We start from the raw sequence: 23187 nt of genomic DNA on the forward strand, positions 1-23187 counted from the left end.
CTAGTTCTGGATTTGTTTTAGTTTCATGAAATGATGCACACACATGAGATTTGATTCTGCTGTTTCTGCTGACAAGTCTGTAGAGTGTTTGACTTCTCCAGGGAAGTGTTAGCAGAGGCGCCTATGTTTGGTCACCAGCTTCCTTGGTGTTGAGAACGTAGGGTGCAGAGCATTCACTTTGTGGCTGTGAATGGAGCAGGCAAGGCATGGTTTTGTAGCTGGCAGCTTAGCAGAAACTTCCTGATCATGGTGGCTTCCTGGCTGAAGCAGATTCCTAAAGAGGCTGTGGTGGCAGAATTGAGAAAGCAATTTCCTGATCTTGGAAGAGGTACAGCTCCTTAGAGGTCCTGGTTCTGCAAGAAGCCTTGGGAAGCCATCTCCGAAAGCTCAGCCTAGAGTCCATTTCTTCAGTAATTCTCAAAACCATTTAATACCCTGAAATAAATCCCTTTCTGCTTAAACCAGCTGGAATGGGTTCAGTTCTCTAAACCCAAACCCAGATCAATACAGGGCAGAGATAGAACATGTTACCCACTGAAAGAATGATTTTATGCTGATTTTATTAATCCCATCAAAGAAACAGAATGTCTTCTGAAGTTTTAAAGTTTTTATTTTTTAAACAATTCTTTTAAAAATTTTATTTATTTTTGGCTGTGTTGGGTCTTCGTTGCTGCTCGGGAGCTTTCTCTAGTTGCGGCGAGCGGGGGCTACTCTTCGTTGCAGTGCGCGGGCTTCTCATTGCGGTGGCTTCTCGTTGCAGAGCACAGGCTCTAGGTGCTCGGGCTTCGGTAGTTGTAGCACGCAGGCTCAGCAGTTGTGGCTCGAAGGCTCTAGAGCACAGGCTCAGTAGTTGTGGCACACGGGCTCAGCTGCTCCGCGGCATGTGGGATCTTCCCGGACCAGGGCTCGAACCCGTGTCCCCTGCCATCGGCAGGCGGATTCTTAACCACTGCGCCACCAGGGAAGCCCCTGAAGTTTTAAAGTTTTACTGCATGATACATTACTGGAATTTCACTGATATAAGTATTAAACTGAAAAATCAGACATCAATTCTATCATGCTCCTGATGAGGTAATACTGATTTGGTGTCTTGGATAGCAGTGACTTGGCCAGTGTTTATTTAGACTTGTTCAGAGATCAAAGGCTCTTCATTTGCCAGATGCTAATACACTGGTCTACAGAGACAAACACTGAGGTGGAGAGGGAAATAATTAATCAGGTTTACTGTAATTTTGTAGATGATCCCTCAAAGATAGTTCTATTCCCTGTGCATGCTCCATGTCAAGCAACTGTGGCTCACTTCTCCACTTCCCTGGATTGCGATGGTACAGACAGGTTCCCCAAGAAGTGGACAGCCTTCCCAGTGCCCCCAAAACCAGACTACCATTTATAAATTAGTACACTGGCATGGGCTCATTGGTGGCCTTTGAGCTTGGTTCGTGTGAAACTGTTTCCTAAGGCCTGGTCACCTCTGGGGAACTGATAAAATGGAGTTTCTGGACCTGCCCCATTGAGGACTAGATCTTGACCTTGGAATTCCGGTACCCCACTGCCACCCCACCCCATCACCACCACCAAGGATCAGATAGAGACTCAGCTTGAAACAAAGACCATGTCTCTTGTTGCACAGTTATTACTATAACAGGAGCTGATTAGAAAAACACTCTCGAGGGGCACTGTGGAGCTTCCTGAATGGAACTGGTTACAAATTTTACTTATTTTTATAAAAAAAAGTTTTCACAAAATATAATGAAAAATAGCTGATGACTCGGAGAACAGTTGGGATAGTCATGATTGCAGTTCTACTTGTCCTGAAGAAAGCTGCCATCTGAGGAACCCGGCGTGCTGGAACTCTCCAGCATGTATGTGGTAATGATTTTTGCCCCCGAATCCATGATAATACTTGAGGAAAGATACAGATATTATGTGAGTCATTTCTTGAAGGATTATTTTGATTTTTTCCTTTTTCTATCTAGCATGAAAAGAAAGAGAACCATGGTAGCAAGAAGATTGACATCCGGATCACATACCTACATTAGAAAGCCCTCCTCTCTGGGTAATTTTCTCTATGGCTGTCTTCACATCCCGGGAGTTCATGTGAGTCTTGAGATTAAACTGGGTAACAGGGTTGTCTCTGAAGATTCAGAACAAGAAATAAAAATTAGCTGGAAAGTTATTACACTTTGAGGAAAGCAGAAATCAGAGCTGATTGTTTTAGATATGAACAGAATGGAAGCTGCTTCAAAGCCTTAAGCTGGTGTTTATAAAATGCCCCACTGTGGACAGAAGTAATGGGAGGACTGGGTCCTCCACAGTGTGTGTAGAGAAGATTGGGCTGTTTCGGGGCTCCGAAGGTGTGGGTTCTGGTTTTGACTATGCTGTTTCCTAGCTGTGTGACCTTGAGAAGTCATCTAACTTCTCTGGGCCTCAGTTTCCTCATCTAGATAAAAATAAAGGTCATAACGTTTATGTTGTTAAAGATCAGGACTGTTGTCAAGTGGGATTTTGCAAATGTCAGGATGTCCCCAGGCTGCCCCAGACCCTCCTTTCCAGGAAGAGAGTCTCAGCTGATAGCCACCCCCGGGTTACCCCAGCACTGGAACTGCATCTTAACAGCCGTGTCAAGGAGAAGACATCCCTTCATCTTTCTCACTCTGTGGCTCCTGTGACTGGGTGAGAATATTCAAATCTTACCCGGAAGGTCAACATCTATTTTGTTGAAGGCTGAAAAAGGTTAGCTGGAGAGGAGTTGGAGTGAATTAAGTGGAGAAACAGAATGAGAACCCTTCTCTAGAGCAGAGTCTCCTTGGTTAACAGGCTTGGGAGCAGCTGAGCAGGGGGTGTGGAATACCTTTCATGACCAGGTGGAAGGTGTGTCAGGAGGGACGAGGGCTCCGTGGGGTGGACGTGTGTGGTCACGCTCAGGATGAAGTGGGGATGCACAGTGAAATCACATCTCTCGAAGCACTGACACTCAGCCACTGGCAGCGCTTCGTGCAGGTGTGACCTCTAAGGTCACACGGAGCCCCCAACGCCAGAAGAGCCTGCACTTGCTTCAGTGCTCTGATGCTGCTGTCTTGAAATGCTTAATACTTTTTGAAAATGTGGAACTGCAAATTATGTAGCTGGTCCTGGCTGCAGATTACTAAGTCTTCAAGGAGAGGGAGAAGGAGACCTTTAAAAGCAAGTCTTTCCATAAACACCTGGAGTAGATCCAGGAAGAAGCAGGTTTCGGCAGTTTCAGGTGGGAATTCCCAGGCCCTACAGTGGATTCTCTGCCAGTCCTTTGGGGAACCTGGCAGTGCAGTCACCAGGAAGCCAGTTCCCCAGGACTTGAGAGGAGATATCCTCTGCCTCCCTCCCCTCCCCTGCTCCGACCCTATTATCCGACCCTCCTAGCTATCACAAGGTAATCTATGTCGGAGGAGAGTTCGGAAAGAGGCTGGAAGGATGCCCCTCTGTCCTCCATCTCATTAGTGAATATGAGGGACACAGGCTGGTTCTTGGGCAAAACCAAAGCAAACTGCCCAGAAGTCCATTTCTCTAAGCGAGAGGTGATGTGAAACCGGGAGGACCAATTACCTTCAGCGAAGACAAGGAAAGTTGAAGACAAGCTCGACTAGGGTGGGTGTTGGGGAAAAATCCAACCAGATGAAAAGCCCCCAGGTGAAAACTAAGTTCTAGTTCAGGATGAAACACAAACGAACAACAACAATAAAGCAAAGTGCAGAACAGAGAAATGTGGGCATTCTGGCTGAGCTCGACCTCACCATCAAGCCACATGCGAAGGCTGCGAACCGAACCGAGGCTGCTTTAACACACCCCACTGCTCAGGGCCCAGGGAGGGGGAATCATAGCGAAGGAACTCTAGTACTTTCACGGTTAGTCTTCTTTCCCTTGGGGCTCCAGGGCTTTCCGGTTTCTATTCTCACAGATCAATTTCAGTAACTGCTGTACTTGCCCCCTGGCCATCTAGGCTCAAAACCTGGACCCCATCTTTACTTGCTCAGTCATAGGACCCGTGGGACCTGTCAGGCACGTCTCCTAAGTTCCTCTGTCTGGAGCACTTGCTTTTATCCCCTCCTCTGTGTTTCTGTGCAACCCTCTGAGTTCAGGCTCCCTTACTTCTTGCTGGTTCTATTATGAGTCTCTATGTCAGTCTCTGCAGTGCTGGGTATATGCCTGTCTGCTAGAGAACCCTTCCTCATGTTCAGCTCTAACTGTAAAACTTGGCTCAAAATCATCCGAGACTCCTATTGTTAAACTTCATATTTTGGCTTTCAAAGCCCATCCGTAACTTGATTCCAGCCTAGCAGGCTCATACCGTTCTCTCTCTCACTCTCACCTATAGTCTACTTAGAATGAGCTACTCACTATTTCCTGGTTTTCTAGCCCTGTGCCTTTGCTCATCGGTTCCCTCATCTGGGAAACCCCAATTGTGCCCACCCTCCAAGCTCCAGCTACCTGTCTCCCTGGGCCCCAGCCCCAGCTGACAACCTCTGTGCCTGACTGCTTCCTCTAGCTGACGACACCTCTCACAGTATGTGGTACCTGCAGGCACTCCATTAACAGTGTTAAAGAGACATGCATTTCTTCTTTCCTCTTCTGTGCATCTCTACCTCTAAGTGCTGATGTTCCCGGCAGTGCTATCTCCCTCATGCATCCCTTCTTAATTTATGCACAACCCTGGGGGATCTCATCAACTTCAGCCACCTGGGGTTCACCGACCATTCATATGCCAACAGCTGTTTCGTGCACACTGATCAGTCCTCTCTCTTGAACCTCAGAATAAATAAAAGGCTTCCATACATCTGGAATAATTCCATACACCTGTGGTCCCTGGGTGTGGTCCACAGGCTCCTTGGCTTTGATATTTCCAAAACTGAAGTCAATTATCTTCCATATCTGCTCCATCACCACCCACATCCCTTCTGTAATCCCTCTTCTGACTCATAAAGTCGTCGCAGCAATATGCATTCCTGTCACACCAACCTCTTAAATATTTCTTGTGTCTCTCTCATCCTTTCCATCCTCAAGTTTGGACTATGATCTTCTCTTTCCTGAGCTATAGCTATAGCTTCCTACCTGGTCTTCCTGCACCACAGTGGCCTCTGCAGAGGATGTTTTATCCAACAGGTGCTAAGTGCCTATCAGAGGTGGATTAACTTGGATCCTAATGATACTTCTTCCAAGGGGCCTAATTTTGTGTTTGTAATTTTGTGTTCTTTTTCTTAAAAGAGTCCCCAAGCTACATAAGCTTCAGAGTCCCCAAAGTCTGGATCTACCCTTGGTAACCAAGGAATATGAACTTTTCAGGGACTGGAAAAAAAAAAAAAGAATGAGTTAAAACAACAAAAGTATTATTAGCTATAAAATAGAAAATTGATATTGACAATAACAACTGCGTAATCGTCTACCAAACATAATGTTATATATGCCCCATTAACTGGAAAATTTTTAACTCTACTTACATTTGAAAATGATTTTGAGGCTAGATTTTCTCACTTTGAAAGATTTCCTGAGTGTGTCTGACAATTGTGAAGAAATCATAGCTGATCGTAAATGAAGCGTTGCTCACAGACAAATAATTTCAAAAGCAAAAATATAAAATTTTCTTTCAGAAGTGTTTACAGAAAAAGTATTTAAGTGTGGAAGCTAGTCACATCCATAGTGTTCCCCTGCTCATGAGGCTGTCTGAATGTCGATCACTTTGTAGAGTGACTGATCACCTCTTTCCCATACTACATGTACTGTCAAGTCTTGTTATCTGCAATAGTTATGTTTTATAAAGTTGCTGCAAACATCAAATTAGCAAGTTCTGAGCCACTGCTCCTAGGGAAAATATGGGCTTATGTTCCTGTGGGCCTCTGGTCACATTTTCATCAATAGATCAGTATATAAACTTGTTTTATGTATGTTTCTGTTTCAAGGTACCCAATTTAATATATAAGTTTCTGACAAATAATTATATGCAAATTTTATGTATAATGAAATACTGAGAAGGGTTTAACATTTTCTTGACCCTGGGTAGTGCTCCTGTAAATTTTTCGGCCTTCAGTCTCACAGTGCTATCCACTGTGCTTAAAAAAAAATCAGTCATCATTTCATGAATTCCTAACTTCAGCCACTTTTCCATCTTTTCCATAGCGTCATCATGCACTATAGATATTAGGTACTTTAGCACTTTCTGGAGCAGATCAAATCTGTTGATCACACACAGATCAACAAATTTCCTCTTTTTGTTGCTGAATATACCAAATCATCAATTCATTATTACTGAACTCATGACCAACAGCACAATAAGTTGCCTGAAGGAATTTTGTCTAACACTTGCAGTTTCTCCATAAGCACATCACAGCCTTCTTGTGCTTAGAACACTAGACCGCACTTCAACACTACACTTGGGGCCATTAAAAATAGTGAAATCACCAGTGAGTAGCAGAAAAATGAGGTGCTAAATAGACTGTGAAAAGGACACTTGTTTATAGTAAGGAGCGGAAACTAGAAGGCAGAGCATCGCCTTGTTGACCCTCAGCTGGGAATGTTGTATATTTCATACCCTCTCTGTGCATGTCCACACAACAGCTGCGAAAGTGCCCTAAGTATTGATTTTGGAGATACAAGTACATTTTAGGGAGTAGGTGAATTTGTAGATATGGGATCTGTAAATCATGAAGATTGACTGTAACCTACTTGTGAACAGGTGCTATGTCCCAGTGTTTCCTATCCCTGGTGCTTAGCATACAGGGGTAATAGAGAATTATGGAAAGAAAGGAAGGAAGGAAGGGAGGGAAGGAGGAAGCTCAGATGTCCTCTCCTCTCTTAGATCATCCCGGGTAGAGCTGAACACTCCCCTCTGAGCTCCACACTCCACTCTCTTCCCCTATTACATCATAGCGGTAGATGAATCTATCTTCAGAAGCAGACAGATGAGCTATTCATATACCCAATGAATAGATGCTTTTCATTTTATTTAATGTTATTTCTCTTAAAAATATCGCCTCCCTTACTAGCTGGTGAAGTCCCAAAGAACAGAATCTCTATCACAGTTATTTATTTTTAGTGAATTGAAAGGTTGGATCAGAGGACCTCTGAAACTCTTTCCAGTTGCTAAAATGACGATTAGGAGTAAAGCCGCAGGGCTCACCCACCAAGGGACTTACAGGCAAATGTAATCAGACCACTTAGATGAATTTTGCATTAGTATCCCCTGCAAATGGCATAGCGCTTAGACCGTGGTAAACACTCAATAAATCTTTGTTAAAATGTAATGTAATTAAATTATAGGAATGAATGGTAAGTCTTTAACCTGCAGACTGTGGCAGCTCTCAGTACCGGAGCACACGGGTGTATGTGTCCTTTTTTAGGATATATGGGCTGGTGGCCTTTTATTTAAAAGGCACCAGGCTAGGGGTAGGGATTTTTTTTAATAAAAGGAGACCACTTTTATTTAAAAAAATCCCTACCCCTAGCCTGGTGCCTTTTCAGAGATGAAGATTATTTTAAAAGTTCAAAGAGATGTGCCACTATATTTTAATGTAAGCAACATTTTAATTTGTAATTTTATTAGAAGATCTCATTAAAGGAAAACACATTTTTTCCCTCAGTGATATCAAAGATTTCCTTTGAAACTAAGAGAAGAAAATAAAGATTTACAGCTCAAGGAGAAAATACCAAATTGTTCTATGTTTGGAAAAAGAGCTAAGACTAATGAAGAGAAATGATAGGGAGCCAGCATTTGACTATGCGTAGAAAGGGATAATTCATGCAACAGGAAAGGACTATCCTGCAAGTGTGTGAGAAGAAAGAACGCCTGTTAGAGATGGGCACAGGTGATTCCTAGGAAGGCTGGGGCCTGGGGGCAGGGAACTGGACAGAACATCAGTGTCTCCAGGCCTCCCTGATGACACGTCTCACCTGAGCCACCCTGTTAAACTACACAGGTTACCAGGTCTCCTCCCAGCAGAAACTCAATTCAGTAGGTCTGGGCTGGGGATAGGGATTTTTTAAAATAAGGGATCCAGATGGATCCCATCCTTGGGACAGCTTGGGAAGCCCTGGATTTTAGAGGACTTCTGAGGCCCTTTCAGTCCTGAGGTTCCCATTTGGTTAAAGTCCCAGAGTCTATTGGTTTACCCCATAATGCTTTGAGTCACATAGAGTGAGCCTCTCAAATGAATTTTTATGCCAGTAGAGACACATTAACTAACCATATTCCCTATAACAAGAACCTTTTGAAACTGTTTCCTACAACAAGGCATCATCACCTTAAGGTTACAATAAAATAACATGACTATCCTTAGCCTTTTAATTAATGCTAAAGTGTGATGATTTATGGACTTAGTCATTGAGGTGAACCATGCCTGTGAACTCAGGAGGATGTTCTAGGGTGACCCTGGTTGCCTGAGGACATGCTGCTGGCTGCAGGTCAGGTGGCAGACTTGTCCCTTGAGGGTATTACCCACTCGGAGTGAAAATGATTCTGCCCCTCCCTACAAAGAAAGGACTGAGCATGGGGCCCAGGCCGACCTGCTGAGGGAATTAGCACAACTAACCCCTTTTGAAAGGACACTGGCCTTTCTCACATTTCCTAGGATCAGAGACGTGGAACAGAGTCTTATAATCAAATTTTGTTTTTAGAGGAGTAGGGTTTTTTTTTTTTTGGTAATTAGCAACAATAATTCCACCCCTCCACCAAAAAATAGAAAATTAATCTGCAAGCGTCTTCCTGCTGGAGGAAATGTGGATGAGTAATCTGATCTAAGAATTACTCTGGAGCCAGGGGGCTGTTTGGCTTGCTCTCTGTTACCACGTCGCTGGGCTGTGTAAGTCCAGGGACACGGAATGTCTTGGCAACAGACACAGTGTTTGGTGCTTCCCAAATTTAGCCGTTTCTCCCGGTCACCTGGGGATTTTGTTAAAATGTGGATTCTTTTTTTTTTTTTTTAATTTATTTTTGGCTGCCTTGGGTCTTCCTTGCTGTGCATGGGCTTTCTCTAGTGGCGAGCGGGGACTACTCTTCATTGTGGTGCATGGGCTTCTCACTGTGGTGGCTTCTCTTGTTGTGGAGCACGGGCTCTAGGTGCATGGGCTTCAGTAGTTGCAGCATGCGGGTTCAGTAGTTGTGGCTTGCAGGCTCTAGAGCTCAGGCTCAGTAGTTGTGGTGCATGAGCTTAATTGCTCCACAGCATGTGGTATCTTCCCAGACCAGGGATCGAACCTGTGTCCCCTGCACTGGCAGGCAGATTCTTAACCACTGTGCCACAAGTGAAGTCCCTAAAATGTAGATTCTAGTTCTTCAGGTTGGGTGTGAGGTCCGAGGTTCTGCCTTTCTAACAGCCTCCCAGGTGAGGCCATGGATCACATTTTGAGTGGCAATGTCTTAGAGGTTGCTGTAAGAATCAAGAAAATCAGCTGTGGGGCTGCCAGTGATAAGGGGAAGGGAGAAGAATAAATAAGAAGCCTGGAGCAGGCATAAGAAAGGCTGAGAGGAGGGAGGAGGATGGAGCTCCTGTAGCCCTCGGGTGGCAACCTGGCGGGGAGACAGGAGGGGCCCAGGACACAGGGTTCACCAGATGAGAGCACAGCCCCGTGGGAATATTTGTGCCTTCACATTCTGGTTGTGCAATAGGATCACCTGGGGAGTTTTAAAAATGAATGACACTTGGGTCCCACACTCAGAAATTCTGATTTAATCGATCTGAGGTTGGGTCTGGGCATTGGGATTTTCAGATGCTCCCCAAGTGGTTCTAATGTGCATGGGGGTGGCCACCTGCTTCTCTAGCAGAATGGTCCAGGGGTCTAGGGAGAATGATCTCAGCATGGGTGGGGGGCACTGGGATAAGACCCAGCGATGTGCGATGGGGGGTCAAGGGGAACTGTTGAGTAGAAGTGGTGCAAGTCAAGGGCAGTGTCCTCATTTCCTTTGTCCCTCTGGGAGAACCACATGGTGGGGAACATAAGATTCTTGTGTGAGCTGTATTCCCAGCTCATTCAGCCTTGAGACTGTGTCCCCAAGGCCTGTGGCTCAAGGGTTCACCTGCCTTGAGAGAGAAGTGGCAGGGGGCTCTTTGCAAGTGCCATTAGGCCCTGGAGAGCCCTCTCAGGCAGTCAGGTGGCTGTTCGCGTCCTGTTAGTTCCTGTAAAGGCAGTGTAGGCTGAGGGCGTGAGGAGAGGACGGGGCAGCAGTTGGAGAGACCTGTGCTCGGCCGGGTGCTGCCCTCTCACCTGGGAAGCCGAGCTGTCCCTTGCCCTCTCGGGGAGTTGGGGATTCTCACCTTGGCTACAGATTGGAATTATAGATGAAAAGACCAGCTTCTGGGTATTTGCAGGATTCTGGTTTAATAGGGCTGGGATGGGGCCCAGGCATCAGCATCTCTAAAAGCTCCCCTGGGGATCACAATGTGAAGTCGGGGCTGGGCAGTCCCTTCCTGCTCTGAAGTCCTGAGGTGCTGAGACTTGCAACTCCCAGGCCCCCTCCAGCCGGGGCTTGTGCCCCACCCCTCCCATTCCTTCCTTTGCTGCAGGCTCAAGGAAATGTGACAGAATGGTCCTCCTTGCCAGGTGTATTAGTTGCCTATCTCAGTTGTAAACTTAGGGGCTTCAACAAACAACACACTTAGTTTACAGCTCTGGAGGTCAGAAGCCCCGATTGGGTCTCCCTGGCAGGGCTCTGCTCCTTTCTGAAGGCTCGAGAGAGACAGAGAGAGAGAGAGAGAGAGACAGAGACAGAGAGAGACAGAGAGAGAGAGAGAGAGAGAAAGAGTCATTGCCTTGCCTTTTTCAGCCTGCATTTCTTGGTCAGGGCCCATTTCCTCCAGCTTCAAAGAAAGCTGTCGCATCTTTCTGACTAATCTTCCGTAGTCACATCTTCCTCCAACTGATAATAGCTGGGAAAGGTTCTCTGCTTTTAAGGACTCAGCTGATTAAGCTGGGACACTGGGTAATCCAGGACCATCTCCCATCTCAGGGTCCTTGACTTTAACCACATCCACAAAGCCCCTCCCGCTCTGGGAGGTAACACATCCGGGGGTTCCAGACGTGGGCAGCTTTGCGGCCATTATTCTGCCCATCACACCAGACCCGACACCTCGTTTCTTCTCCCTACTCTAATTGCCCCACACTCAGTGGCTCAGCTGATCCACGGGAGCCCTTGGGCATCCTTCCTGCTTTGGGGGGCAGGAAGGGAGGCTCAGCTGAGGGTGCTCAGTCAGGGCTGAGTTGGGTGGGCTGTGAAGTAAAAAAATAAGGAGATGCAGCCCACCTCAGAGCCGAAACACGGGGCGCCTGTCAGAGAACCGGATTTCACCTTGAAATGAAGAGAAACCGTTATTTGGCTTTATTCTACAGCTGTTTTCCAATGTCGGTATCCTGGGGTTGATTAAAAAGTTCAAAAGAACCTGTGCAATTCTGTTCCATTTATACTGAAATCAGGGATAAAAACAAAATCCTATGGAAGGTCCAGCGGGCGTTTAGCCCCTGTGGATCCAGGTGGCAGCTAAAATGTGAGCGGCTTCTCTTCCTTATTCTGTTTGCTAGACTTCACCTACCAGCGACTTGCTCTGGCCATGCTTTCCTCTGGCCTCTTAATGTTCCTGTTGGTCGTAAGCGCAATCACGAGCATGTTGGCTGTTTGACTGTAAATTAGAACATGTGTGCAAGATGGGGGCTTGAGCCTTGGCTTTGTCTGCAGCCGTGTCTGTCCTCAGTCCGGTGAAAGCCTCCATTATCAGGAGCTTTCTTGGCAGAGGAGCAAAATCTTGAAGTCAATTTGGTTTGACATTTTAGGGATTAACCCAGGATTTAACATCTCTCCTCTCCCCAGTGGTCATGCATTTAGCTGTGTGTTCTTAGGGAAGTCACTCAACCTCTCTGCGTCTGTGTCATACGCTGCGTCTCTTACTGGAGGTGCGTGATGACTGTGGAAGGAACGCTGTGTTTGCTGAAAGGTTAACGCGGGCCTGGGCTCCGAGCCTCTGTAGGTGCGGGCGGGGGATGTGGGAGAGGGAGCATGCTGGCACCACGGGGGCTGAGGGGCTCCCCCTGGTCCGGACCAGAATTAGGAGCCCAGCCAAGGCAAGGGGGAAGTTACAGAGCAGCAGAAGCCACGAGCCTGGCAGGGGATGACGCTGTCCACTGAGGAGAGAATGGACTGGACAAGCAGAGAGACGAGGAGATGCAGGGAAAGGACGAGGGAGGGAATGACCAAGACTTGCCAGTCCTGTGACATCACTCTCCCTTCACCTGCCTGCCTGGGTTGGTTTTCTGTTTCCCGCATCCAAAATATCTTTGTGTAGGATGCTTACTGATCAGGATACAGAACGAGCATTTTGTACATCAGGTCATTTTTATCCTCGTATTTTTATTTCTTATTTGCCTTCTGTTTCCTGTTAATAGTATGAGTCTTCTAAATTCCAAATTTAAAAGTCTAAGTTCTGCCTCAGCTCTAAGGAAAACCAAGGGAAGGAATCTTCTGGGGGGAGTCTCCCATGTGGCCCCACGGCAGCGGTGACAGAGGGGAGAGGCCTGAGAGCAGGAGAAATTCTGAGCTCGGGAGTCCTCCAACCTTGGCCAGCTCCTTTCCAACCCCAGTCTCACCTTGAGTGCTCGTTCTTGCCAAGGTGGCTTGTCTTTTAGAGCCTTGTCTCCTCATTGTAACACGAGGAGGTGGAACCAGGAGCTTTTTAAGGCCCCATTGCTCTGTGATTCTGAGAGAGCAGGGCTGATTCCCTGTGGTTGTGAGCTGGGCACTAGAATCCGGTGAGAACCCAAAGTACCAGTAGAGGAATCAGTTTCCCAGCCAGCCAAGCACTGGAAAGCCCTTTTCCAGAAACACTGGCCCCATGTCTGCATTGACCTCTGCCCGCATACCCTTTCCTACCCCACCCCCTGCCTTCTCTCGCACTAAGACCATTTGCTGAAGAAAGGCCGGATGGGAGCCACCCAGGTGGCTGAAATAAAAGCAATTTCAGCGGAGTGTGTGGATTTCCCCTTCAGCCTCATCACACCTTCCTAGTGCCTCTCTCCAACTGATTTTGTTCCCCACATTCCCCTGACGGATGTGTAACCTCTGTGCAGCCATCATTTCATTGCTGATCATTCACCCACCTAATCAGAACCTGAGGCTGGAAGGGAGACGATGCTCACCCAGCATGTTCACCCAACATTCATTGATTGGATGTCTTCTGAGTACAGACCCAGTCACTGAATTACAGAACAGCAGGGCTGGCAGAGCCCTAATAAATCATCTGGTCCGACCGGCCTGTACTGTAGAGATGGCAGCTCTTACACGGAGAGGTTAGGTGACTTGCTTAGGGTCACACAGCGGAGCTAAGGCTAGAATTCAGGACGTCCTGTCACCAGTTCATTGTGCTTTCCACTCCACCCCGAGGCCGAAGGAGGGTGAAGATGATTGATGGGTTTGTATGAGCATAAAGTAAAGGAAAACAGACACATTTCCCTTAAGGGCTTTAAATGAATAAGGACCCTGGACGGAAAAAAAGATGAATAGGGAAGGCATTTTTAGAAAGTGACATTGGAAAGCATGGAGGTAAACTCTTCCCTGTAAATGGTGATGACTTTAGGGACACGTGAGAGAAAATGTCTTTTTGAGGGGAAGGGGTCTTTATTGAATTTTTTCCTTCCCTGCTACATTTGTTCTTTAATCCATGTTCCCATCAGCACACAACACAATGCTCCTGCCATTTTTCTTTTCCTTGACATATTTACCACCTTATTTTCATATTCGCCTATAAACCTTGGTATACACAGCTTTTAAAGCAGCTATTTTGAATGCAAGATGACATACCAAGCTTTGAACCCCCCAATAAAACTGACCGGGAACATCTGGCACTAAAACGCTTACATTTCCTCCCCAGAGAAGCCTGCTATTCATCTGCTAACTTTAAAAAGTAACACAGGAATGAAAATAGGTTGACGTCTTGAAAACAATGACCCAAACCACGTATTTTCCTATTTCACGTTAAAATCCTCCAGCACATCCGACACTGAGAATTAACATGTGTAGCAATTGGTTATTTTCATATATTGGGCTCTGACTATATATAAGTGCCACTTAGCTATCTTCCTTCACAGAAATAGAAGATAGTGCTAAATACGTCATTGGAATTTAATTCTAAAAATACAAACATTATAGGTTCTTATGAAAATAAAGCATTTTATTTCTTCGGACATCTCAAAACTAAATATTCTAGTGTCTGTGACATAACAACCTTGGTTAAAACGCTGTTCTGGGATGTCCCTGGGAAACATTTGCAGGGACCAGAGATGGCCCCAGATGTTGTCAGGTGTGTGTTTTTTACTTTTCAGACTGTGGCTTCTGAGCAAGAGGTACCAAGGCCTAGGTTAGTGTCCAAGGCCGAGGCTAAGCTGCAGATCTGGGAGAAGGACGGGCGGGTTGTGCCCGAGATCCTTTGTGGAAAGTGAGACAGTTATCCTGCCCTTAATGGCTCTTGATCAAAAGCCCACCTGTTATTTGAGATTTGTGCTTGTTTACGCTTTTGATTGCCTGTTTTCAGTTGATATCTGTGTATCTGCTTTAGCGAGAAATCTACTACATCTGAAATAAGATTGACTTATTATCCCCAATGAGAGAAAAGTTGAGATTGGATGGGAGTATGCGCCCTCAATTTCTACCCTATGTAGAATAGTAAAGTGGACTGGGGACAGTCAGCTGGGCGAGTGCTGGGGGCCATCCCTTCCCCCCCACCCCAGTCCTCCCCGTTGCCCGGTGAGCTTTCCCAGTACCAGTGTAGAGGCCTAAGGTTGTCCAGAGAAAGGAGAAAGTTGAACCTAGAGCACCATGTTTTCTGGGCATCCCACCTATAGGTGGAGCACAGGAGCCCCTCAAACAAATACTCTAATAGGGTTGAAAGGGGGCCAACCTTGATGAGGAAACTGACCGTGAGAGAGGTGAAGGCCTAGCCCAAGGCCACGCAGCTTGTTATTGGCTGAGCAAAAACTTGAACTCGGCTCTCTTAATTCCCAAACATATTCTCTCTACCAGTCAGGAGTGCAAATGCCATTTACTTTCAAGTGTGGATTAACTTGTCCCTCCTTCTGGAAGCCTCAGATTTCTTCAGCGGCGTCTGGATTGCTTCGGTTTCTTTCATTTACATTTGTATCAGGGAAGGGGATGAGTCTGCTGTGCTCTAGGATGTGTCGGTATTTTTTTCTGGCACAAAATTAAGCATGGACATCCCTTGATTTCTGAATTCAGAGCAGCACTTACCCATACTGAACAATACCCATCAGTGGACCGGCAGGGCCAATGTCAAGAGCTTGGGCAACGTCGGCCAGGAACTGCTTCTGGATTCGGAATCGACGTTTGCCAATGCTTGCGCTCCCATCAATTAAAAATGACAAGTCAACTTTGCAGCCTAAGGAATGGAAAGGGACTCTGTTATTCTGCTTCTCTCTCATTGCATTCAATGCTCACTCCCCGCTTCCTCCACCAGAGCCCCCTGAGATGCCAACAAAAAGAAAGTTAAAAAAATAAGTAGCAAGATATACTTATTTATTTATATCCACAACTGATTTTCACAGGGCACCAAGGTCCTGGACACTGGGCTGGTACTTATTTCCATGAGTGTTGTAGAAGTCTCTGTATCAGCCACAGTTACAGACTTCAGAAGCAGGGACCTCCCAGTCAAGTCTAAGAAGGCCCTCAGAATGGTCTCCTAGTTCAGAGCATATAAGTGCAGACCCCCAGATGCGGGCATTCACCCAGACTGAGTCCCTGGAGCTTATGGTCTTTTACTCTCATCCTAACTTTTTAGAATTGTGTGTTGGCTCTCTATAAAGGTGGGAAGAATCTGCAGGGCCAGTGCTGAGGGGAGGGCAGGAAGTGTAGATTGAGAAATGCATACTTATCTTATCCTTCACTTCCCTGGGTGGGGCAACCATAGAAATTGTCCACCTGTATCGACAGATACCTGTTCTTATTTGTAGCTACCTTAGATTTTTCCCCTTCTTTTAGTTGTAATAAATACTAGGACAGCTCTGGTTAGGATCTTGGGACCTCTGCAAGTAGATGAAGGTTAGGATGAAGGCGGGGGGATGGTGGGCCTGCAAGCTGGTTCAAACTTTCAAACGCTGAAAGGAATTGATGGAAAGCCACATAAGCAAGTAGAAGTCGGTGTCTTTTTTATTTATTTATTTTTGGCTGCGTTGGGTCTTCGGTTGCTGCACGCGGGCTTTCTCTAGTTGCGGCGAGCGGGGGCTGCTCTTCGTTGCAGTGCACGGGCTTCTCATTGTGGTGGCTTCTCTTGTCGCAGAGCACGGGCTCTAGGCGCGCGGGCTTCAGTAGTTGTGGCTCGCGGGCTTCAGTAGTTGTGGCTCGCGGGCTCTAGAGCGCAGGCTCAGTAGCTGTGGCGCAAGGGCTTAGTTGCTCCGCGGCATGTGGGATCTTCCCAGACCAGGGCTCGAACCCATGTCCCCTGCATTGGCAGGTGGATTCTTAACCACTGAGCCACCAGGGAAGTCCAAGTTGGTGTCTTCTTTGCTCCCGACTGAAATTATATCATCTCAGGATGATAAAACTGATTATTCAATGCTGATCAGAAGTTTCTTATTGGGAGCTATATAGTCCCTTGATTAACAAAAAATGAGGAATGAGTTCTTTTAACAACTGCAATTTGGGAGACAAAAATATTTCAAAGCAGAGTTCCGTGGGTGAAAAAGAGAGACAGTAAAATTAGAAGTTTCTGGACTGGAGTGTCCAGGAGGACACGGGGGCCAGCTCTGCCCTGTGTGGGAAGGGTGCAGCTGTCCAGACCAGCCTGGATCGCTAAGCTGCCACACAATCGCCCATGAGGCTGCTCTCGACTTCTGTTCTCTGCATTGTGTTGCTTCCATGGGACTGGGGTCCTCCCATTCCCCAAAAGGAGAAGCTCCGTGGCAGGGAGGGATATATATTTTTAATGAAAGCAAGAAATGAACATGAGTTGATACAGTTTTAAGCAGAATTGATGAGAAATATTTAGTAAAGAGTGATACTACAGAGTGGGCAGGTTAAGGGAAAAAGTTCTGAGAACTTGCTTTATTCTGTTGCTGTGGTGCATGGCAATCAAAACCAGAGGAGAAGTAGGTGATGACAGGGGCCTCTCTGGGCCTGGCTGACTCGCTGCGTCTGGAATCAGTGCCTCGGCTCGCTAGGGACCTCGCAAGCTTTTAGACCCTGTGTGCCTGGATGGTCAGGGCCTGCCGTCTCTTCCTGTTCAGCTGGCTTCCCCTGTCCTTTGCTGACCCCAAACTGTCTATGCTCAAGCATGCTCCTCGAGATGAAGGTTGGAAGAAGCAAATAAAATCAAGGAGCGGAGTTTAGAGATGCCACTAAAGCCTGGGCTAAAGCAAAAGAGAAGCAGAACTGCTCTATGGCTTGGCAAGTTCCCCACATAGGGCCAACCCTCTCTTTCCTATGTCTGGGCTTGCGATGTGAATTGCCGCCAGCAGGTGGCAGTGGTGCTCTTTAGGGCTTTCCGCCCACTGGCACCGATGCTGGAAATGTGGACGGACTCCCAGGCTCCACCCTGACCTATAAAATCAGATCTCAGTTTAGCAAGATCCCCAGGTGATTCCTATGCACATTAAAGTTTGAGAAGCACCCCTGAAGAGAGGTTATCCTTCAGATGTCAGCAGATTATAGTTCAATATGCCTTTTTAAATGAAAACCTTTTTTTAAAAAAATAACAATTACAATAAGGGCCACAGGGGATTTTCTTTTTAAATGAAGAAGCGTACATGTTTTGTAGCATCTATGCTAGTTCTTCCTAGACCATTTTTTCTCCTTATTCTTAAAATATTAATTTATTTTTGGCTGCGTTGGGTTTTCTTTGCTGCGCGTGGGCTTTCTCTTGTTGCGGCGAGCAGGGGCTACCCTTTGTTGTGGTGCGTGGGCTTCTCATTGTGGTGGCTTCCCTTGTTGCGCAGCACGGGCTCTAGGCACACGGGCTTGGTAGTTGTGGTGCACGGGCTTGGTAGTTGTGGTGCACGGGCTTAGTTGCTCCACGGCCTGTGGGATCTTCCCAGAGCAGGGCTCGAACCCGTGTCCCCTGCACTGGCAGGCGGATTCTTAACCATTGTGCCACCAGGGAAGTCCCTCTCCTTATTTCTTACATCTTGAACTGTGTTTTAAGGAGGTTTTAAGGAGGTGAGGTGTTTCTCTATTTCCTCTGTTCTCTTCACTCATTAGCCTGCTGGCTGTTATTGGGATCACCTTTGCTCCTCCTTCCCAAGAATGTTTTAATGACAATGGCTCCCGCTCAGGGCATGTGCTCACTGAGACCCTAGTGGCTTTCTCATACAGACATAAAAACATGCTGATGTGAAGATGACAACAGCAATACGAAAGGACAGTACTGGGTTATGAAATGTCCAGCATGAGCAATTTATTACGGTCACTGAGGTTGCAGCAGGAGGAAGAAAAGGTAAGACAGAGTGTCTACAGTCATCAATCTACCAATTTTCTTAATTGCTTTGGTTTTCTTCAACGTGATACAAGTTTATAGATTAATGCTTTTTGTTGGCCAGTATATTAGGCCAGTGTTTCTTAACCCTAGATATGTATCAGAGTTGCTTATGCAGCTTCAATAAATAAAGATGCCTGGGAATCACTCCAGGCGGTGCTTCTCAAGGGTTAGCATGCAAAGGAATTGCTTGATTCAGTAGACCCGGCTGGGGTGGGGGGGGGGGTGGGAGTCTGAGATTTTGCCTTTCTAACAAGCTCCCAGGTGATACCAATGCTGCCGGTGCTCAGACCTCACTTTGAGTAGCAAGATCTAGGGAGAGACTGATTCAGTAGGTATGAGACAGGAATTGGTATCTTTCATTTTTAAAAATGTCTTCAGGTGGGACTTCCCTGGTGGTCCAGTGGTTAAGACTTCGCTTTCCAATGCCGGGGTTGTGAGTTTCATCCCTGGTCGGGGAGCTAAGATCCCACATGCCTTGCGGCCAAAAAACCAAAACATAAAACAGTAGCAGTATTGCAACAAATTCAATAAAGACTTTAAAAATGGTCCACGCCCAAAAAAAAAAAAAGTAAAAAAAAAAATGTCTTCAGGTGATTCTCACCCAGAGGTGAGTTGAGACTCACAGCCCATTGGTGGCTGACTTGCCGCAACTTTCTGGGAGAATTTGCAGGTGCTCTCCTTGGCTTGCAACACACAGCTCCCTCCTGGTTTTCCTCTTTTTCTCTGGTCCCTTCTTTCTGGTATCCTCAGGTGGCTTCTCTTCCACCGAGTTAGTCTTAAAGGTCTTCAGGTTTAAGTCGTCCGTTTCTTCTTACTCTATCCTGTCTCCCTAGGTCACATTTTCTGTTCTGACAGCTTTGGCTTTGAACTATGGCTCATCATTTTCCAACTCTAAATTTCTGGCTGGGCTGTCCTTTCAGAATGTCAGATCTGGGTAGTTAACTCTCTGCTAGACCAAACGTCTTGCAGAAGATGATAGATGTAAACACTCTCCTGCCCCAATGTGCTCGGTCCCCAGTGGTCCTCATGGCAGCACCACTGGCCCTAGTTGTCCAAATCATCTTTAACGGCTCCCTCTCTTGCACTTCTACCTCTAACCCTCTAGATTCTTCCTTCTCTATCTCTTGAATTTGCCCATTTCTCTCCATTTACGCTTCCCTCTCTGAGCTCTGTGTACCATCATCTCCACTGGACCACCGTCCTCGCTGGCAAGCGAGTCTCCTCCTTTCATCCTCCTTGTCGCCCCACCCCACCCCACTCTGTTGCCATAGCGATGTTGTAAACATCTGATCCTCTCCCCCTCTTGCACATAGATAGTGTAAATCCTTCAAAAGCTTCCCTTTCCCCTTAGAACAAAGTGACAGAAGAGAGGAGATAAATAGATCCAGGGTAGGAGAGAGGCGGGTTAGGGTGGGAGTGAGTGGGGAGAGGGGAGAGAGAGCAGATCAGATGTCAAAGCCACTATGGGTTTCTAGTTGTCAATTAACTTACTTGGATCTCCCTGGGATACTGGCTCCAAAGACTGTGTGCTTAATTCTTTTTTTGGAACAAATCCTGGAAAGAGCAGTAAAACTTTTGGTGACTTACAAGAACAGGAAGCATCTGGCCTCACCCCAGGGATGGGGACAGAATGGATATTCACACTCAGCTCAGGGGGCTTGGCTTACTAAGTGTGCTCTTCTCCATAACACCCGCATCTTAAGAGAGAAGAATGAATGCTTACCGACAGCCTACTAGAGACACAGTACTCCCCTGGGTGCTTACAGGCATTTGAAGTCAGGAGACTTGAGATTGGTCTCCTACTGCCCGTTAGGAGACAGCCATAGTCTCCTTATCTAAAAGCATTAAGCACTTTGCCAGTGTAAATTATCCCTCTGTAAAATTCTGAAAATCTTGAGGTCAGGGCGCGTGTCTCACTCATCACGTGAACCTTTCCTGTGGTCCTCAATCAACATTCAGTGACTGAGTTGATGAACAAAGATGAGTGAGACCGAGGACAGTCTAATGGGGGTTGGGTGTAGACTGGAGGGGAAGAGATGAGATACAAGCAACTCAAATGAGAGGGTCTATAATGCTTCCCTTCCCCTCCAGCAGTCTGAGACCAGAGTACAGATGCAAAAGGGTTTAGGGCTTTGAGAGGGGGTGTATGTGAGTTGAATTTCAGCCTCAGGGGTCTTCTTTAGAGCTGTTTACCTGGGAGCCAAGTTCACAAATATATCATATAAGGAAATAAAGACAATAAATACGAGTCTTTTTAGGCTTGGTAAGGCCAATGAGTTTCTTGGGCAGAGTGAAACTTGCAGCACCAACCAGAAGTGAGTCTCCCCGTTTCTGGGATGCTGGGTAGCGCCCACTGAGAGTCCCCCCCCAGTGGAGGAAGGTGCTAAGGGCTCTGCTCGCTCCTGGCTGGGGTGAGCTTTCTCCTGGCTTGTTAGTTTTTCCAGTTTGCAAAGCACATGAGTTCATCTTCCCATTAAAGGTCAGCTTGCTCATCCCACTTCCTCACATCATTTAAAAAATTCACGAATGGCATTTCTCATCCAGGAGCTCTGGGAGGGGAAGAAATACATGTCCAGAGGCCGGAGTCCTTTCCTCCATCTCCCCCCAACCCCAACCCACCAGCAAAATCTGCCCTTGAACCAAGAGTCAGAAGGCCGCATTTGGTGTTGGAGTTTCAAACACTTAACGCAGTAAACAGGGAACAACATTCATTCGTGTGAAGGGAAAACCCGAATCCCACTTGCAAAGAAGGAAGAAGAAACAGAAGGAAGTCAAAGTGTGCTCCCAGACGGAGTGAGGGTTTAACCCATTTTGGGGGCCTGGAACTCACTCCCTTCTGCTTTTTTGTCTTCACATTTCCTTCCCTCTTAGTGATCCAGTCTTGTCCCTCACCCAGGCCTCCCTGTAGGAGCTTCAGTGGGCCCTTCGCATGGTCACCAGACCCTAATGTCGGAGGTGACACTGTTGGAAAGCCTTCTCTAGCTGAGCTTAGTCTCTGTGCCACCTGCTGTACGAATCTTGATCTAGTCACGGCCAGGAGGAGGGGCTGCATAATTACCTGCATCTAGAAGCACCGATCCAGGTTTCCACAATTCAGGTTCCCCTGCTTTTCAAAATTAAAAAGAAACAAACTCATTACTTAGATGAAACCGGCAGAAGCTCTCAAGGGAACTGCCAGGATGATAATGTTTTCTAACTGTGGCAGAAAGTTCAGTAAAGAAGCAGGAGACCAGACTTTGGGATGAAGCAACCTGAAATCTGTGGGATTTTCTCATTTAAAGCTCTTAAAGCCAAAGACGAAAACATCTTCACTCTTTTCTTCCTTTCCCTATGCACCAAGAATCACGGAATAATAGGAATCCTGGAATTCAAGGGGACCTAAAAGCTCATTCAATTTGAACCAACCTCCTAATCTGCTTCAATAACATCTCTACCTAAGCGAGTGGCTGGCTGGTGCTTGGATCCCTCCAGAGACAGGGAACTCATTACATTCGCAACTGAAGTAGTGCATTTCTTCTTGGACTATTGAGACTTTGAGAAGACTTTTCATTGTATCAATATGAAATCTTTATCCATCCATCCATCCTTCCATCCACCCATCTACCCGTCACACTCAATAAGCACCCAGAATATGCCCAGCATCATTCTGGGTACGTTGGCCTTACCCATCTGTTTGTGTTTCTTTCCTTGGAACCACACAGAACAAATCTGGCCCCTTCAGGGAGCAGGCAGTACACTCATTTCCTGAGGCTCTGCTTCTCATGGTGTGCCTCAAGCAGAATAGAGCAAAGTGGCACCTGGCATCCTATCTGTCTAATGCCCTTCACCACGAACCTGTGCTGATGAAGTGGCAGCGGTGGTCGGGAAGGGGAGATTCTTACCCAATCCCCCTGATCTCTTTTGGAGAATTATGGCTGGGAGGGGCTCAGAGGCAGCACAAACATATTAGGAAGCCTCGTAAGGACACCCTAATGGCTGTTTCTCTCCCTCTCCCATTCCCTCCCCTCTCCCCTTGCCTTTAGCTCTCAAGGCTGAGAGCATAACAAACTGTTTCATTTCTTAAAGGCCATCAGCTTTCCAGCACACTGCAATTATTAACACACTCAAGTGAAGTGATATTTTCCTTTGCATGATTAAAAGATGCCAGGCTATTTTGAAAGATAGTCTGTGTTCTTGCAGGTTCTGGGTTAATGGTGAGAACTGAGTTTAATTTGGCTCAGCCGTTCACCAGGTGTAGGACCTTGCGCAAGTCACATGCCCTCGAGGAACCTCAGTTCCTTTTTGAGTAACATTAGCAGTTTGGGTGGGATGATCTCCAAACTCAAAATATTTATGACGTATATGTTTAAACATTCAGCTTCTTTAACCTCATTACTCTATCGCCACCTACTGGTAAAAATATGCGCTTTGCCCTTTTCCTTAAAAAAAGGTGCTGGTGACGTCTCAGTTTTTGCCCCAGGCTTTCAGCACCCTTGGACGTGAGGAAAGATTAGAATGCTGGAGGCTCTATTACTTTGGCAGGAGATAAACAGTTCTCTGACATGAGGGATTTTCAAGGCTCTTACTCCTATCCTGGAGGGCTGTCCTTCTGTCCATGACACTTTCATTTGTTTGGGACAAGTTTGAACCAAATCTCTTTCATCCAAAAGCCAAAGGCTGAAAAAATATTTGAACAGCTCAGACTTGGTGTTTTGGGATT

General features: G+C 46.5%; 1 protein-coding gene across 6 annotated transcripts in view; it reads right to left on the bottom strand.

Annotated features, from left to right (window-relative positions):
- VIT (vitrin) overlaps positions 1 to 23187 on the bottom strand; it is a 125835-nt gene that overhangs the window by 13695 nt on the left and 88953 nt on the right. For 2 of the 6 annotated variants that reach the window (XM_019942995.3, XM_019942996.3), the window contains 4 exons: positions 21547 to 21591; positions 19980 to 20042; positions 15251 to 15398; positions 2031 to 2134 (listed from right to left, as the gene is read on the bottom strand). In XM_019942995.3, coding sequence (XP_019798554.1) covers positions 2031 to 2134; positions 15251 to 15398; positions 19980 to 20042; positions 21547 to 21591 — 360 coding nt within the window. Of the gene's footprint in view, positions 1 to 2030; positions 2135 to 15250; positions 15399 to 19979; positions 20043 to 21546; positions 21595 to 23187 lie in introns of all 6 variants that reach the window. The other 4 variants (XM_019942994.3, XM_073791671.1, XM_073791670.1 and 1 more) reach the window with 4 other exon arrangements.

Source organism: Tursiops truncatus, chromosome 14, assembly GCF_011762595.2.
Source record: "Tursiops truncatus isolate mTurTru1 chromosome 14, mTurTru1.mat.Y, whole genome shotgun sequence".
NCBI classification, from domain to species: Eukaryota; Metazoa; Chordata; class Mammalia; order Artiodactyla; family Delphinidae; genus Tursiops; species Tursiops truncatus.